Source organism: Bos mutus, chromosome 9 (genome assembly GCF_027580195.1).
Source record: "Bos mutus isolate GX-2022 chromosome 9, NWIPB_WYAK_1.1, whole genome shotgun sequence".
Lineage (NCBI taxonomy): Eukaryota > Metazoa > Chordata > Mammalia > Artiodactyla > Bovidae > Bos > Bos mutus.
This window is the reverse complement of record NC_091625.1, coordinates 80,671,901-80,689,600: the sequence shown is the minus strand read 5'-3', so window position 1 is coordinate 80,689,600 and position 17,700 is coordinate 80,671,901. Positions and strand designations below refer to the sequence as shown.

At 41.5% G+C, this 17,700-nt stretch overlaps 1 protein-coding gene across 3 annotated transcripts in view; it reads right to left on the bottom strand.

Annotated features, from left to right (window-relative positions):
- Positions 1-17,700, bottom strand: part of AIG1 (androgen induced 1) — a 272,128-nt gene that overhangs the window by 40,561 nt on the left and 213,867 nt on the right. For all 3 annotated transcript variants that reach the window (XM_070376791.1, XM_070376786.1, XM_070376785.1), the window contains one exon: positions 179-294. In XM_070376791.1, coding sequence (XP_070232892.1) covers positions 179-294 — 116 coding nt within the window. The remainder of the gene's footprint in view (positions 1-178; positions 295-17,700) is intronic.

The following is a 17,700-nucleotide window of genomic DNA, read 5'->3' as shown; positions in this document are numbered from 1 at the left end:
TGGCATATACTTTCTAAAAATATAAGCATCTGGGGAAATGAGACAAAGCCCAGGTCTTGGACCAAATGAGGCACACAGTGTGAATCTGTTAGTGATTATATCCATAATGAAATATGTGCCCAAATTTAGCAGCACAAAATCTAATACAATACGAAAGCCCGGCAGGCACCATCCTTACCATAATATATAGCCAACAGAGAAGGTACATATGGCGGCCAGTCCGCTGCTCCTGCTGGGATACGCGTGGTGTGATGTCCTCATCTCGATTAATATAAAGGGCAAAACCGTTGTGTGCTGCAAAAGAACAGAGACCAGGTGACACAGGTTCTTAGCATCAGCCCTCAACAGCTGTTTTGCCATCACTAGGAGAAAGGATAGTGTTATTTCCTAGTAAAAGTGCCTCAGCACTGACCAGTATATGGCTTGTCTAAGTGGTAGAATGGACATGAAAACATGTAGTCCGGCAATTGCTCCCCTGGTTTTTCTTCTGCATCTTAGTTTTTAAAACTGTATTTTCTTTATTCTCATTACAGGAAATTATAGAAAGATGTAAAGGGAACAAACTAGAATATAATAAAGGAATAAAAACAACCACTGTTCATATTTTGCTATACGTCCTTCCCCCCTCAACTTTTTGTTCATATTATTTATACACAATTAAGATCATACCGTGCATCCCATTTTATTTGGAATTACAGCATAAGAATTTTTGATATGAAATTTTAGAAATAATTTTAGAACATAAACCCTGACCAGAGCTGCTGAAAACTCCATTTTATGGATGGATCAACATTTTTCTATCTATCCATCTATTTATTTTTGACCTCACAACATGGCTTGCAGGATCTTAGTTTTCTGATAAGGGATGGAACCCAGGCCCCAGGAGTGAAAGCACTGAGTCCTAACCATTGGATCACCAGGGAATTCTGTGTACCAACACTTATTTAACTGATTTTTATTCTTGGTCATTAAGTAGTATAAGATTTTTCAATTTTTGCTTGAATAATTTTAATTTAAATAATTTTAAAGATATTCATTTTAAATCAATATCTTCTGTAGAAATTCTTGTTATTTCTTAACTGATGTATTGATGATTTACAATACATTATATTGGTGTCAGGTGTACAACATAGTGATTTAAATTATTTTCTTACAGTCAAAGGTTATGATTTTAAGGCTGTTGATACATAATGCCAAATTATGTGTGAACCAGCAGCAGGTTAGAAAAGAAGGCCATATTAGCTTGCAGAAAGGATGTTCTGGCTTGTACCAGCAGTGCATGGATTTAGATACGATGTTGGACGAGGCACTCCAAAGAAGTTGCATGGAATATCTCCACTTGTTTTTTGAACCCAGTGGCCACTCTAGATTCTCAGTTCAGTGGGCCAGGATAGGGATAAAACTTTTCCCCTCCATATGGTAAGAAGAAAGGAAGGTCAAGCACTTCTGACATTGAAATTTGGTGGAAAGACACAAGGGAAAAAGAGCTTCTTAGGTAAAACTGACTCAGGATATAAATTTACCTTCCTTCACTGGAGAGTTTTCCAAGAGTAAGAAGACGGTGGAACTGATAACTGAACCACCAGCAACTTTGAATTCTATTGAGGATACTCCTTAATGGTCATGAAAGAGGCTTTGTTCTGCTCTTGCTGTATAGTTTGCATGTTCTAGGAAAAGGCAGGAAACTGTATGTTATGATTTTCAAACTCTAATAAGTACTGTCACAAAATGGAACCAGGTGACAGGTAGACCTGGGCAGGAAAGACACAGTGGGGATAGCGAAGGGAACATCTTTGGAGCAACTCACTGTTTACATTCATAGAAAAAACAGGATATTGTAAGAAATGATAAGACACTGGCAATTCTTTGCTTTAAACTTTCTCTTCTACATAATTATTCTGACTGCCAATACATGGCAATTAGACTATGGTATGCCTATAATGTCAGGTGGGTGACTCCATAGTTGGGTGGCTTTATATTTCCTTATCCTTTGTTTCTCTGTTATTGTTTTAAATAATTAGTATAATTAGCTCTAAAGGGAACCACACAAAATGTACACGTGTTAATACAGAGATGGTACGTATTTTAAAGACCTATTTCATTGTTTTTTTTCCCCAGTATAATTTAGTCACCTCAGATAATGTTGGCCTGGAATTTCACCAACAATTTGAGATGCCAAAAATAGTTCTACTATAGTGATTTCATGTAAAAAGTCAAAAATATAGTTAGCAATAAGGCTGAGACTTCTCAGATCCCACGTAGAAGAAAAATCCCTGCAAATCAAATGTTTACTCTAAAGATAGTGGTGACTCTAATAGTCTGTGTGGGTTATAAAATGATATTATTTTTGACTTTTTAATATTAAATATATCTAAGCTCTACTTCTTACTCCATTGCATCACACTTAGTAAAAATTCACTCATTTTTCCATAAATTTGTATAAGTTCCAACCACTAATCTGAATATTTTTACCCAGTTAACATTATTTTACCAAGCCTATTTGCTGATCATCAGATGTCAAACCTGGAAAGGTTAAGATGTCCTTTGGTGATGCCAGGCCAAAAAAAAAAAAAAAACAAAACCTCTTTGAAAAACGAAAATCTCTCCAGGTCACTTCATTTCTGGCATCATCGCCATTAAAAAGGAGCTATTTCTTCCATCAGCGAGGACAAAAGATCTTTCTGTGGCTAGCTGTGCCCACGCCAGTTTTGACCAGGGGCAAATTCTATATGAGAGTAGTAACAGCTTATTATGTAGAATTTTCATGCACTAAAGAACATATATCCTCTTTTCTAAAATTTTATAATGCAAATTATGTTTACTGATAAACATTACATATTAACAAAAGTAAAAATAATGTAAAATATTTACAGCAAGTATAAATGTTTCTCTGCATGTAGCTAAAGTCTTATGACTAAAGAAAAGATTAAAAAAATCTATGAAAGGCCTTGTTGAATCTCTAAGTTACCTTTGGCAGCTAATTGTGACTCAAAATCTGTAGCAGCAAGAGGAGCAATTACTTCAGAAGTAGGGGTACAAGAAATTCAGTTCTAATCCACTCCCAGGCAACACTGTTTCAATGACTTAAGAACCAGGAAAGAAATATTCAGCTCCATTTAAGACCAAAGGTGCACAAGAGTGGTAAGCTTACATTTTGTTCACTGTGGTATTTGTAGCACTTAAAAAAGAGCCTAGCACATAGGAGGGGCCCAGTAAATATTTGTGGAGACCATTTAATCTTTGAAACAACATCCTAAATGAGAGTTACTAACTCTTTTCTGTAGATGGGATTAACAAAGACTCGGAAAATTTAACTGCATTTTAAAAAATTATTTATTTGTTGTTTTTGGTTGCGCTGGGTCTTCGTTGCTGTGTGCAGGCTTCATCGAGTTGCAGCGAGTGGGAGCTACTCTCTAGTACGGTGCGTGGGCTTCTTAACTGCAGTAGCTTCTCCTGTCACAGACTACGGGCTCTGGAGCCTGTGGGCTTCAGTAGTTGTGGCCCACCAGTTTAGTGGCCACCCCCAATACCCCCCGGCATATGGAATCTTCCTGAACCAGGATCAAACCTGTGTCCCCTGCACTGGCAGGTGAATTCTTAAGCACTGGACCACCAGAGAAGTCCAAAGGCAATAACCGCTGTGCCCTACTAAGTAAGTCTACCAAGTGTTCAAGACCAGTTCTGTTTCCATTATGTCTTTAAAAGATATCAGAGATAAATCATGTTTGACTCAATAAGCTTGTGGCAGTACATGATTTAAGGTCACTTATGTTGTCTCTCAACAAACCAGAACTATTTTTTTGGTTAAGCCTCAATATAAACAAAAAGATTTTCACTGTGAGAAAACACATGTTACTAAATGAGTTCTTTCCTGTGATGTATAGGCAGTCAGAAGAATATCATGGACGAAGGATACAAATACAAAGTGCTTGCTGCTGCTGCTAAGTCGCTTCAGTCGTGTCCAACTCTGTGAGACCCCATAGACGGCAGCCCACTAGGCTCCCCCGTCCCTGGGATTCTCCAGGCAAGAACACTGGAGTGGGGTGCCATTGCCTTCTCCGACAAAGTTTCTACAAAAGTCAAAAGTCCTAATTCACTCCTGTCACATGCTACATGCTTTTTAAATAATTTTTTTAGTCAATTCACTTTTTTTCCTTAAATAAATATATTTAAAGGAAAACTTACAAGGTTTATAAACTCTCCTAAATGGAATATATTAATAAAAGATAATCACAAAAACAAATAACAATGAAAACTAATTGATCTGGATAAATATTCAATAGACACGTTTGCCCGTTTGATTCCGAAGCCTGCTCTGTATGTGGTAAGTACGAGTGTTAGAATTAGAGGGGCACTAAAGACATGCATGTAGAGCTGGACAAAACTGACTGACTTAGTATGCATGTACAAAGACAAGCCAGAATGAAATAGAGACCCTTCTAAATGAAATCAGAAGGATTGAAAGATAACTGAGAGAGAATTACCTTTTCACCAGGTGATTCAATACTATTTAATGCCAGGGCCCTGTGCCCTTAAGTTATCTCAAATACCATCTGAGCCACACATCTATACCCTGGAACAGATTACCTGTAAACTGTACCTGTACCTTCTAAGTGCTGATTTGATTTAGCGGTGGCTGCGCAGGCACAGGAGGGCCAAGAGGAGCCACTCCATGTTCAAGGTCAGGAGGGGCGGCAGTGAGGAGATACCCCTCATCCAAGGTAAGGAGCAGCGGCTGCGCTTTGCTGGAGCAGCCGTGAAGAGATACCCCACGTCCAAGGTAAGAGAAACCCAAGTAAGACGGTAGGTGTTGCAAGAGGGCATCAGAGGGCAGACACACTGAAACCATAATCCCAGAACATTAGTCAATCTAATCACACTAGGACCACAGCCTTGTCTAACTCAATGAAATTAAGCCATGCCCGTGGGGCAACCCAAGACGGGCAGGTCATGGTGGAGAGATCTGACAGAATGTGGTCCACTGGAGAAGGGAATGGCAAACCACTTCAGTATTCTTGCCTTGAGAACCCCATGAACAGTATGAAAAGGCAAAATGATAGGATACTGAAAGAGGAACTCCCCATGTCAGTAGGTGCCCAACATGCTACTGGAGATCAGTGGAGAAATAACTCCAGAAAGAATGAAGGGATGGAGCCAAAGCAAAAACAGGATGTGACTGGTGATGGAAGCAAGGTCCAATGCTGTAAAGAGCAATATTGCATAGGAACCTGGAATGTCAGGTCCATGAATCAAGGCAAATTGGAAGTGGTCAAACAAGAGATGGCAAGAGTGAATGTCAACATTCTAGGAATCAGCGAACTAAAATGGACTGGAATGGGTGAGTTTAACTCAGATGACCATTATATCTACTACTGCGGGCAGGACTCCCTTAGAAGAAATGGAGTAGCCACCATGGTCAACAAAAGAGTCCGAAATGCAGTACTTGGATGCAATCTCAAAAACGACAGAATGATCTCTGTTCGTTTCCAAGGCAAACCATTCAATATCACAGTAATCCAAGTCTATGCCCCAACCAGTAATGCTGAAAAAGCTGAAGTTGAATGGTTCTATGAAGACCTATAAGACCTTTTAGAACTAACACCCAAAAAAGATGTCCTTTTCATTATAGGGGACTGGAATGCAAAAGTAGGAAGTCAAGAAACACCTGGAGTAACAGGAAAATTTGGCCTTGGAATATGGAATGAAGCAGGGCATAGGCTAACAGAGTTTTGCGAAGAGAACGCACTGGTCATAGCAAACACCCTCTTCCAACAACACAAGAGAAGACTCTACACATGGACATCACCAGATGGTCAACACCAAAATCAGACTGATTATATTCTTCGCAGGCAAAGATGGAGAAGCTCTATACAGTCAGCAAAAACAAGACTGGGAGCTGACTGTGGCTCAGATCATGAACTCCTTATTGCCAAATTCAGACTGAAATTGAAGAAAGTAAGGAAAACCACTAAACCATTCAGGTATGATCTAAATCAAATCCCTTATGATTATACAGTGGAAGTGAGAAATAGATTTAAGGGACTAGATCTGATAGATAGAGTGCCTGATGAACTATGGACAGAGGTTCATGACATTGTACAGAAGACAGGGATCAAGACCATCCACATGGAAAAGAAATGCAAAAAAGCAAAATGGCTGTCTGGGGAGGCCTTACAAATAGCTGTGAAAAGAAGAGAAGCGAAAAGCAAAGGAGAAAAGGAAAGATACAAGCATCTGAATGCAGAGTTCCAAAGAATAGCAAGGAGAGATAAGAAAGCCTTCCTCAGCGATCAGTGCAAAGAAATAGAGGAAAACAACAGAATGGGAAAGACTAGAGATCTCTTCAAGAAAATTAGAGATACGAAGGGAACATTTCATGCAAAGATGGGCTCGATAAAGGACAGAAATGGTATGGACCTAACAGAAGCAGAAGATATGAAGAAGAGGTGGCAAGAATACACAGAAGAACTGCACAAAAAAGATCTTCACGACCCAGATAATCACGATGGTGTGATCACTCACCTAGAGCCAGACATCCTGGAATGTGAAGTCAAGTGGGCCTTAGAAAGCATCACTACGAACAAAGCTAGTGGAGGTGATGGAATTCCAGTTGAGCTATTTCAAATCCTGAAAGATGATGCTGTGAAAGTGCTGCACTCAATATGCCAGCAAATTTGGAAAACTTAGCAGTGGCCACAGGACTGTAAAAGGTCAGTTTTCATTCCAACCCCAAGGAAACGCAATGCCAAAGAATGCTCAAACTACCGCACAATCGCACTCATCTCACACGCTAGTAAAGTAATGTCACAATTCTCCAAGCTAGGCTTCAGCAATACGTGAACTGTGAACTTCCTGATGTTCAAGCTGGTTTTAGAAAAGGCAGAGGAACCAGAGATCAAATTGCCAACATCCGCTGGATCATTGAAAAAGCAAGAGAGTTCCAGAAAAACATTTATTTCTGCTTTATTGACTATGCCAAAGCCTTTGACTGTGTGGATCACAATAAGCTGTGGAAAATTCTGAAAGAGATGGGAATACCAGACCACCTGACCGGCCTCTTGAGAAACCTATATGCAGGTCAGGAAGCAACAGTTAGAACAGGACATGGAACAACAGACTGGTTCCAAATAGGAAAAGGAGTACGTCAAGGCTGTATATTGTCATCCTGCTTATTTAACTTATATGCAGAGTACATCATGAGAAATGCTGGGCTGGAAGAAGCACAAGCTGGAATCAAGATTGCCGGGAGAAATATCAATAACCTCAGATATGCAGATGACACCACCCTTATGGCAGAAAGTGAAGAGGAACTCAAAAGCCTCTTGATGAAAGTGAAAGAGGAGAGTGAAAAAGTTGGCTTAAAGCTCAACATTCAGAAAACGAACATCATGGCATCTGGTCCCATCACTTCATGGGAAATAGATGGGGAAACAGTGGAAACAGTGTCAGACTTTATTTTTTTGGGCTCCAAAATCACTGCAGATGGTGACTGCAGCCATGAAATTAAAAGATGCTTTCTCCTTGGAAGGAAAGTTATGACCAAGCTAGACAGCATATTTAAAAGCAGAGACATTATTTTGCCAACAAAGGTCCATCTAGTCAAGGCTATGGTTTTTCCAGTAGTCATGTATGGATGTGAGAGTTGGACTGTGAAGAAAGCTGAGTGCCAAAGAATTGATGCTTTTGAACTGTGGTGTTGGAGAAGACTCTTGAGAGTCCCTTGGACTGCAAGGAGATCCAACCAGTCCATTCTGAAGGAGATCAGCCCTGGGATTTCTTTGGAAGGAATGATGCTAAAGCTGAAACTCCAGTACTTTGGCCACCTCATGCGAAGAGTTGACTCATTGGAAAAGACTGATGCTGGGAGGGATTGGGGGCAGGAGGAGAAGGGGATGACAGAGGATGAGATGGCTGGATGGCATCACCGACTCGATGGACATGAGTTTGAGTGAACTCCGGGAGCTGGTGATGGACAGGGAGGCTTGGCGTGCTGCAATTCATGGGGTCGCAAAGAGTCGGACACAACTGAGCGACTGAACTGAATGGTGTTTTTGCCAGAAAAAATGGAGAAACAGATGAGTAGGAAGTTTAGGTATGGATGGAGTAACTTAATGGTATTTAAGAAGATTTAAAAAAACGGATTTATATAACACAAGAAGGGTCTGGACTTGCTATGGGGAAAATACTTTATTTGTGATGGCATTTGGTAATCTATAAACTAAAGGAAAGTTTTATAATAAACTTTCCTGCAGAATAAATAGAAGGATTAAAATACATGCTGTGTGATGGTACAAAAGTAGAGCAGATGAATCAGGAGACTGCTCAAGATTACTTTAAAGTTCTAGCATCTGTGGTTATAGTCAGAATGTGTAATACATAAAATATTAAACAAAATTTGAAGACTTTCACCTTCCATTTATTTGGTCTTTCTCCTGGTTTCCAAAATATATAGATATTTAAAGAGAGCATTAAAAAAATTTTTATTTGGCTGCCCTGGGTCTTAGCTGCAGCATATGGGATCCAGTTCCCTGATCAGTGATCAAACCCAGGCCCCCCCTGCATGGGGACCACAGAGTCTCAGCCCACTAGACCACCAAGGAAGTCCCCAAAATATTTTTTTAATAGAAAGGTACTGTTTCCATAGCATATAACATGGATTAAAAATCATTTCAATGGACATTGGGGCACATTTACCTTTTCAAATAACTAGTCATAGAAACAACTTAAATGACCAGTGATGGAGGAATGGATAAAGAAAATGTGGTCTGTATATACCATATATACTGTGGAATACTGTGCTATGCTGTGCTTACTCGCTCAGTTGTGTCCAACTCTTTCTGACCCCATGGACTTATAGCCTGCCAGGCTCCTCTGTCCCTGGGGATTCTCAGGCAAGAATACTGGAGTGGGTAGCCATTCCCTTCTCCAGCGGATCTTCCAACCCAGGAATCGAACCCAGGTCACCCGCACTGCAAGTGGATTCTTTACCAGCTAAGCCACCAGGGAAGCCCAAGAATACTGGAGTGGGTAACCTATGCCTTCTTCAGGGGAACTTCCTGATCCAGGAATTGAACTGGGGTGTCCTGCATTGCAGGAGGATTCTTTACCAGCTGAGCTACCAGGAAAGTCCATCGCTTAAATATTGGATCTTAAAAAAATGGTACAAATGAACCTATTTACAAAACAGAAATAGAGTCATATATGTAGAAAAAAATTTATGGTTACCAAAGGGGAAGGGTGAACAGGGATAAATTGGGAGATTGTATGTATTTTGACATATACACACTACTATGTATAAGGCAACTGAGTGGCATGTGTAAAACAAAGAACTAATAAGAACCTACTGTACAGTACAGGGGACTCTACACAATACTCTGTAATGACCTACATGGGAACAGAATCCAAAAACAGTGAATATATGTATATGTGTTGACATAAATGCCTCACTTTGCTGTACAGTGACACAGGACAGGAAAAGGTCTGTTTTCATTCCAACCCCAAAGAAAGGCAATGCCAAAGAATGCTCAGACTACCACACAGTTGCATTCATCTCACATGCTAGTAAAGTAATGCTCAAAATTCTCCAAGCCAGGCTTCAACATTATGTGAACCATTAACTTTCAAATGTTCAAGCTGGATTTAGAAAAGGCAGAGGAACCAGAGATCAAATTGCCAACATCTGCTGGATCGTCAAAAAAGCAAGAGAGTTCCAGGAAAACATCTACTTCTGCTTTTTTGTCTATGCCAAAGCCTTTGAGTGTGTGGATCACAACAAACTGTGGAAAATTCTTCAAGAGATGGGAATACCAGACCACCTGACCTGCCTCCTGAGAAATGTGAATGCAGGTTAAGAAGGAACAGTTAGAACTGGACATGGAAAAACAGAGTGGTTCCAAATCGGGAAAGGAGTATGTCAAGGCTGTATATTGTCACCTTGCTTATTTATCTTTTATCCAGAGTACATCATGAGAAATGCTGGGCTAGATGAAGCACTAGCTGGAATCAAGATTGCTGGGAGAAATATCAATAACCTCAGATATGCAGATGACACCACCCTTATGACAGAAAGTGAAAAATAACTAAAGAGCCTCTTGATGAAAGTGAAAGAGGAGAGTGAAAAAGTTGGCTTAAAGCTCAACAGTCAGAAAACGAAGATCATGGCATCTGGTCCCATCACTTCATGGCAACAGATGAGGAAACAATGAAAACAGTGAGAGACTTTATTATTTTGGGCTCCAAAATCACTGCAGATGTTAATTGCAGCCATGAAATTAAAAGACACTTGCTCCTTGGAAGAAAAGCTATGACCAATCTAGCATATTAAAAAGCAAAGACATTACTTTGTCAATAATGGTCAGTCTAGTTAAAGCTATGGTTTTTCCAGTAGTCATGTATAGATGTGAGAGCTGGACTACAAAGAAAGCTGAGCACCGAAGAATTGATGCTTTTGAACTATGGTGTTGGAGAAGACTCTTGAGAGTCCCTTGGACTGCAAGGAGATTCAGCCAGTCCATCCTAAAGGAAATCAGTCCTGAATATTCATTGGAAGGACTGATGCTAGAGCTGAAACTCCAACCCTTTGGCTACCTGATGCTAAAGCTGACTCATTGGAAAAGACCCTGATGCTGGGAAAGATTGATGGCAGGAGGAGAAGGGGTCGACAGAGGATGAGATGGTTGGATGGCATCACTGACTCTGGACATGAGTTTGAATAAGCTCCAGGAGGTGGTGATGGATTAGGAACCCTGGTGTGCTACAGTGCATGGGGTCACAAAGAGTCGGACGTGACTGAGCGACTGAACTGATGATGATGCAGAAACTAACACAATGTTGTAAATCAACTACATGTTAATATAAATTTAAAAAGACACACACAAAAAAGGTTTTCTTCCTTGGAAGCAAAAACGTCTTTTGAACATGAGGGGTTCCAGACCATCCCTTGCCTAGCTGGATAATGAGAGAGCTGGCCATCCTCTGTCCACTGATTTGCATCAGTAGGGCACAGGCAGACCTTTGGGAATGTTCTCAAGGTAACGGATGCATCAAATCGCTGTCTGAGCTAGCTAAAAATGAGACTGCTGGGGACGTCTGGCTTGCTGGATTCCAGTGGCGTAGTGCTCATGGTGGTCCCCATGTGAGTAGAACACAGTTCTTCCCCTCATGATTGTCAGGATAGGTTTTCTTATATTCTACGACAAATTTTGATCATAAATAAAAAATTGAAGGATGGCTGTGTGTGTGTGTGTGTTTGGAGCCCCTGCATTCTTGTGGGTACTTGGCTGCAGGCAGGGTGAGAGATGTGATCAGACTTGCCTGGGAGCAAGGGGTGAGGGACAGTCCTTATGATATCCTAGCAATTGACTGCTGTTGTTCAGTCACTCAGTCATGTCTGACTCTTGTGACTCAATGGACTGTACCCTGCCAGGCTCCTCTGTCTATGGAATATTCCAAGGCACGAATACTGGAGTGGGTTGCCATTTCCTACTCCAGGGGATCTTCCCCATCCAGGAACTGAACCTGCATCTCTTGCATCTCCTGCATTGGCAGATGGATTGTTTGTCACTGAACCACCAGGGAAACCCTCATAAATTATAAATAAAAATAATATGGAAAACAGCTCTAGGATACAGAAGGCATACACTCCATATTTTAACATGAATATTTTGTTCCTTTGCTCTGCCACCCCTTAACCAGACTAAAAGGGGATTAAAATAGAAATTTCTGTGCTGTCATAAAGCAACAAGGAATTTCCAACTTTGAAGTTAAAGCCCATTGTATTAGCAAAACATGATCTAAAACGATAGGAAGGGTGATATGAGAAAGACTGGCCCCCTCCAAAAAAAAATCGCAAAACACTGACAGATTCTAACCTTTGCAAAGCTTCTGGGCTCTCCAAATAAGGCAAACGTTTGATGAACACAGAGAAAAGCAGCGCTGGGTGGGGCATGCGCAGAACTGGGGTGGGGCTGCTCCTGGAGCAACCATAAATTCAGTCAGTGGATGTGCCCAGATGGCAATGTCAAACCGGGCAGCTTGGAAACAAAGCTGAGGCAGGCTCTAAAAATCCTTAATTTTAAACTCTGAAAACCGAACCAAATGCTTTCTCTTGCCACCAAAAACTGTCATTATTAACTTTATTAATTGGTCAGCTCAAAATCTGCCACCTTCCCTCACTCTCTTCACAATAGGGATATTTTGGTGTGTTTTTTACCCTCAGTAGTTTCCAGTCTCTAGGAGTCAAATGGAACTTCCCCGTGTCAGGGGCCTCCCTCTCCTGAGAGCTAAGGTGCTGGCTTTAACGTGGTCACACCAGCACAATATGATACAGAATCTCCCCAGAAACACCAGAGCCTTTGAAATTGTGCCTTTTCTCTGTGGAGCTGGATACCTGTCACTGCTGGCTCTCAAACTGTCCGAGATACGCTTACACAGGCTTCTCAGAATGAGGTTAGAAATGTGACCCAGGGTCAGAAACGTAGATTCAGATGGAACCAATATTTCTTGAGTGTCAGTATGTTCCAGGCACTTCTAAAATGCTTTATGGACTCAATACTAAATTTGGGACTCATCCAGTTCTAACATTAGCCCCAGCAGCTCTTAGGATATGGTTTTAATAATTAGGCCAAATAAACAAAACAGAGTCATGCATTGAACCAAGACATGCGTATCTTTGCAATTAAAAGCAAATGATGCATCACAGAAACAATTAACACTGGTACAGTGGTACCAGGCTATGATTTCTACATTTAAAAAGCACTTTCAATATGACTCGAGGGAAGTTAGTACCTCCTGCTGAGTCTTGCTAGTGAAGGTATCCACAAGGTGCCGAGGCTCTGTGGCATTACTGGAAAGCTCCAGAGCGGTGCCTTCTTTTCAGCCCAGCAGCCTGTGGGCCACTAAAAGGAATTTTGTGAATGTGGTTCCAGAAATAACCCATGTCGTATCTTAAAAGGTAAGAGTGACCTGGAAGTGACCCCATAGTCACTTGTTCCATGAACATTTCACAATTAGTATCTGTGGTTCGCACAGAATAGCAATGTGAGGATGACTGGTCTGAGATGATCAAGTGATTACAACATGATGTGCTACACACAGATGTGCACACTCAGGAGAGTGCAACAACTGGTGTAGATGTGCACACTAGGGACGGTGCAACGATTGGGGTGACCTGGTCTGCTGGGGTAGGTTGAGGGAAAGCTTCACACACCAGAAGACATTTCAATTGGGTGTTTACATGTGACTAGGGCTTCACAAGTAGAAGAAAGGGCACAGGAAGAAGTTCATTTTCCAGCTCAAGAAGAAGAAAAGATGTAAAGGCACCGTACAGACCACTAAGGAACCATCACCATGTCACAGGACATGAAAGAGCACGAAGAATGATGTCTGGACAGCTGAGGTGGGCAGAAGCCAAATCGTGCAGTATTTTTACATGGACTCTGTTTTTGTAAGCAGCAGAGGTAGCTCTGCTTAAATTCCTCCATACAGCTGGAAGTGCACGGACGTAGGAGAAACATATTTGGGTATTGATAGTAGAAAGGGCAATATACTTTGGCCACTTGATCCAAAGAGCTGACTCATTGGAAAAGACCCTGATGCTGGGAAAGATTTGAAGGCAAAAGAAGCAGGTGGCAGTGCATGAGATGGTTAGATGGCATCACCAGCTCAATGGACATGAATCTGAGCAAACTCCGGGAGATAGTGAAGGACAGGGGAGCTTGGCAGGGTCTCAGAGAGTTGGACATGACTTAGTGACTGAACAATAATAAAGCAGAAAGGGCAAGCTGGAGGCAGGATGGAGGACAGACTGCAGAGAGGAGAGATTTGTCTACAGACAACGGTCCTCTCTCCTTCCTTCCCTTTGTCCTGCCCGCTCTTTCCTCAAGGCAGGAACCTGACTCTCTCCATGACTTTCTTCTAGGTCTTCCTCAGCCTCCTCTCTCCCTTACCTCTCTACAGCTTCCTCACCTACAGTTTCCCCCTCTTTACTTCTCTTTTACTTTAATAATTGCCATACTACTGGAAAACAGTACAAGGGAAAGACTAAAAAAGAAATCTGGTTTTCATTTTATTATTATTTTATTGGAGTGTAATTATTTTATAATGTTGTGTTAGTTTCTGCTGTGCATTGAAAAAGTTCTGGCAAACATATATGATAGGTTAAACAAGCCAATGACTTCATTCATCTCTGTCTTATGTTGCTTCCCCCATCATTCATTATGTGCAGAAACACTGCATATACAGTAATAAGAATGTTTATCATTTCCTAAGCTTCTAATACAAGCTCAGTTTTATATTCTAAACATTTCCAATCAGCATTATATTTAATTCTTAGAGCAACTCTAATTAAACATATTTTCATCTCCATTTTATAAATGGAGAAGTGAAGGAACAGAGGGATGAACTTGTCAGAGGTTACACAGAAGTAGGCAATGGTGTAGCCAGCCTTAGACCTCAGATCTGTGAGTGTGAAAGTCACTCAGTCATGTCCGACTCTTCGTGACCTAATGGACTGTAGCCCGCCAGGCTCCTCTGTCCATGGGATTCTCCAGGCAAGAATACTGGCATGGGTAGCTGTTCCCTTCTCCAGGGGATCTTCCCAACTCAGGGATTGAACCCAGGTCTCCCGCATTGCAGGTGGATTCTTTACCATCTGAGCCATCAGGGAAACCTAAGAATACTGGAGTGGGTAGCCTATATCCCTTCTCCAGGGGATCTTCCCAACCCAGGAATTGAACCGGGGTCTCCTGCATTGCAGGTGGATTCTTTACCAGGGGAGATACCAGGGAAGTTTGTAGACCTCAGATCTACTAGGCTCCAAATCTGTGTTTTTTTCCTGAGTGACACATACTGCTCCCCGAACTAGCTTGTTTGTTCATTCACTCAATTAAAAGCTTACTGTACTCCTGTCATGGGCAATTCACGATTTCATGTATTTAAATATATTCCAGGATAGAGGAGACAAGGATCGTTGCCCCAATGGATGGCTGTTCTCAGGAATGCATTTCAATTTTGTTGTTGTTGTTCAGTTGCTATGTTGTGTCTGATTCTTTGTGACCTCATGGACCGTAGCACACCAGGCGTTTCAATTAGGCAAATACAAATGTGGTGTCTCTCAGCTCAGAAAAGTCATTAGGACTGCATAAGTATTATATGAGATTCTGTAGTAAAAGTGACTTATACACTACATGCAAAAATAACTGAGAGAGATTTTGGGAGATCTCTCACTTAAGACAAATTGCTAAATGATATTGTCTAATACCTACTGCATGCCAGTCCTCTACGTGGATTCAGTTCAGTCGCTCAGTCATGTCCAACTCTTTGCAACTCCATGGACTGCAGCGCACCAGGCTTCCCTGGCCATCACCAACTCCCAGAGTTTGCTCAAACTCATGTCCAAAGTCATTTATATCTTACAGTGATCCTCTGAGGCATATGTTTACATCAATTCTGTTTTACAAAAATCGAGGCACAGGGAAGTTGACAAAGTTGCTCTGGGTTCACCAACTGGAAGGTAGTGGGTTTGGGCTTAGACTTGGGCAGTTTGGCTTTCGGACTTATTCTTGAACTGTGATGCTCTATTGCCTGTGAAGTCCTTGGGAAGACCTGAGGATTGAGAATGGTCAGTGGAAAAACGGAGACAAGGAACTGATGCTCTTGGTCTCTTGATTGTGCCTGGGAGGAGGAGCCTGGCCCTTCCCTCACCCACCCATTCACCTTATGGGGCTTCAAGGGCTGAAGGATGAGGGGCCTCTACACCCAAGGTTAAAAGGGAGACTCAGAACAGACTTCCCATTCATGTTTGGGGGTAAATCTCATGGGTACCAAGAGCCTCAGGTAGGCAGAGAGAAAGGACTAAGAATAACCGCAGTCCACTGACACAGGCAGGCACTGAGGTGCTACCGGCGGCTGTTTCTTGTCTTTTCTTTGGCCTCAGTTCAGTTCAATTCAGTCGCTTAGTCATGTCTGACTCTGCGACCCCATGAACTGCTGCACACCAGGCCTCCCTGTCCATCACCAACTCCTGGAGTCCACCCAAACCCATGTCTATTGAGTCGGTGATGCCATCGAACCATCTCATCCTCTGTCGTCCCCTTCTCCTCCTGCCCTCAATCTTTCCCAGCATTAGGGTCTTTTCAAATGAGTCAGCTCTTCACATCAGGTGGCCAAAGTATTGGAGTTTCAGCTTCAACATCAGTTCTTCCAATGAACACCCAGGACTGCTCTCCTTTAGGATGGACTGGTTGGATAAATGTATTTGGAAAGCATTTTAGTGGGTGGGTTGAAGAGGAATGGAAGGAAGAGTAATGGGAGACATATTAGAGGTAGAAGGCGAGGCGAATGAGATTTAATCAGGTGTTCTTGTCATCAGGAAAACTTCCAACACCCTTAAAGCTCAGGACACACTGTCAGGTTCAGGGAGCAGGTACAGAAAAACAAAACTCATTGTGAGAAGCACTCTGAAATTAAAAAGAACTGGCAAAATAAGAAAGTAAGACTTTAATGTCATTCATATGCTTCTCTAAAATTATTTTGAGCTCCATAGAAATATGCATCCAAGTCCATCAGCATCCTCTGCTGTTAGGGCATTATTCTGACCACTTGATTCCCTTCTCTGAAACCTTCTCACTCTCTTCAGAACAAAGTCCGAGTTTCTTATCACTGCCTTCAGAGACACATCCCATCTACTGGACTCAGCTGGCTTTTCTAGACTAATCTCACACATTTTGTACTGGCAACTTTACTGTTCCACCAAAAGACCTTTCATGGCCAGGCCTTTGCTCACGCTCTTTTCTCTGATTATAATTCTCTGATATTTGGGAGCTTCTCTTTAGTCCACACCGAAGGCATGGTCATTTTCTGCTTATCAGAGAATCATCCCTCACAGATCTCTGCTGCTTCACAGTTAAGTTGGGCAGTGGGACTAGTTCTGGTCAATAGGCTATTATTAACAAGAGTGATGTGGACGCTTCTAGGTTGATGCCAGTGTGAAGATACTGAGTATCAATAGGCCACAGAATGCTACAGTGGACACAAAGGAAGGGGAGCACCGTGAGGCGTGGGGAACTTCTTTAGGGAGAAGGGACAAGCTCTACTGACCACTGTAGACTTCACCCCTGCTCTGAACAGGCGACTTAACAGTGCTGCAACAAACCTTTGTTCAAGGACCACGAAAATATGATTTTCCCCTAGGTAAGCCCTGTTTTCCATTAGTTTTAACATTAAAAAAACCTGGCAATTTAAGATGAATAAAAAATAAATTCCTAGATGCAGTATATAAGTGCATTAAAAATACCTTCATCTTGAAGGGACAAAAAATAAAATTTTCTATTACAGATAGGAATGGGATTACTTTGCCCCAAATCATATTCATCTGGTACTAAATCACCTAACTAAAGCTGAAGCTAAACAGTCACAAAATACAGAGAGGCATTAATTTTTTGAAGTGAGAAAATAGTAACACATTTTCATCAACTTTGGTAATTTCCCTGCATTCCTCTACCGCAATGCATAAGCAGATTTCAGCCATCCCAAAGAAGCTTCTTCACCGAGTCTTCAAATACAATGATTTCAAATGGTTTTCATTTAGCCTTGTTTATGATAAAATAAATGTTATTCTGATTGATTGGCAAATATCTACCAGCAGATATAGGAGCAATTATGTTTGACATGAAGACGTTATAAAATCTATAACCCAAACCT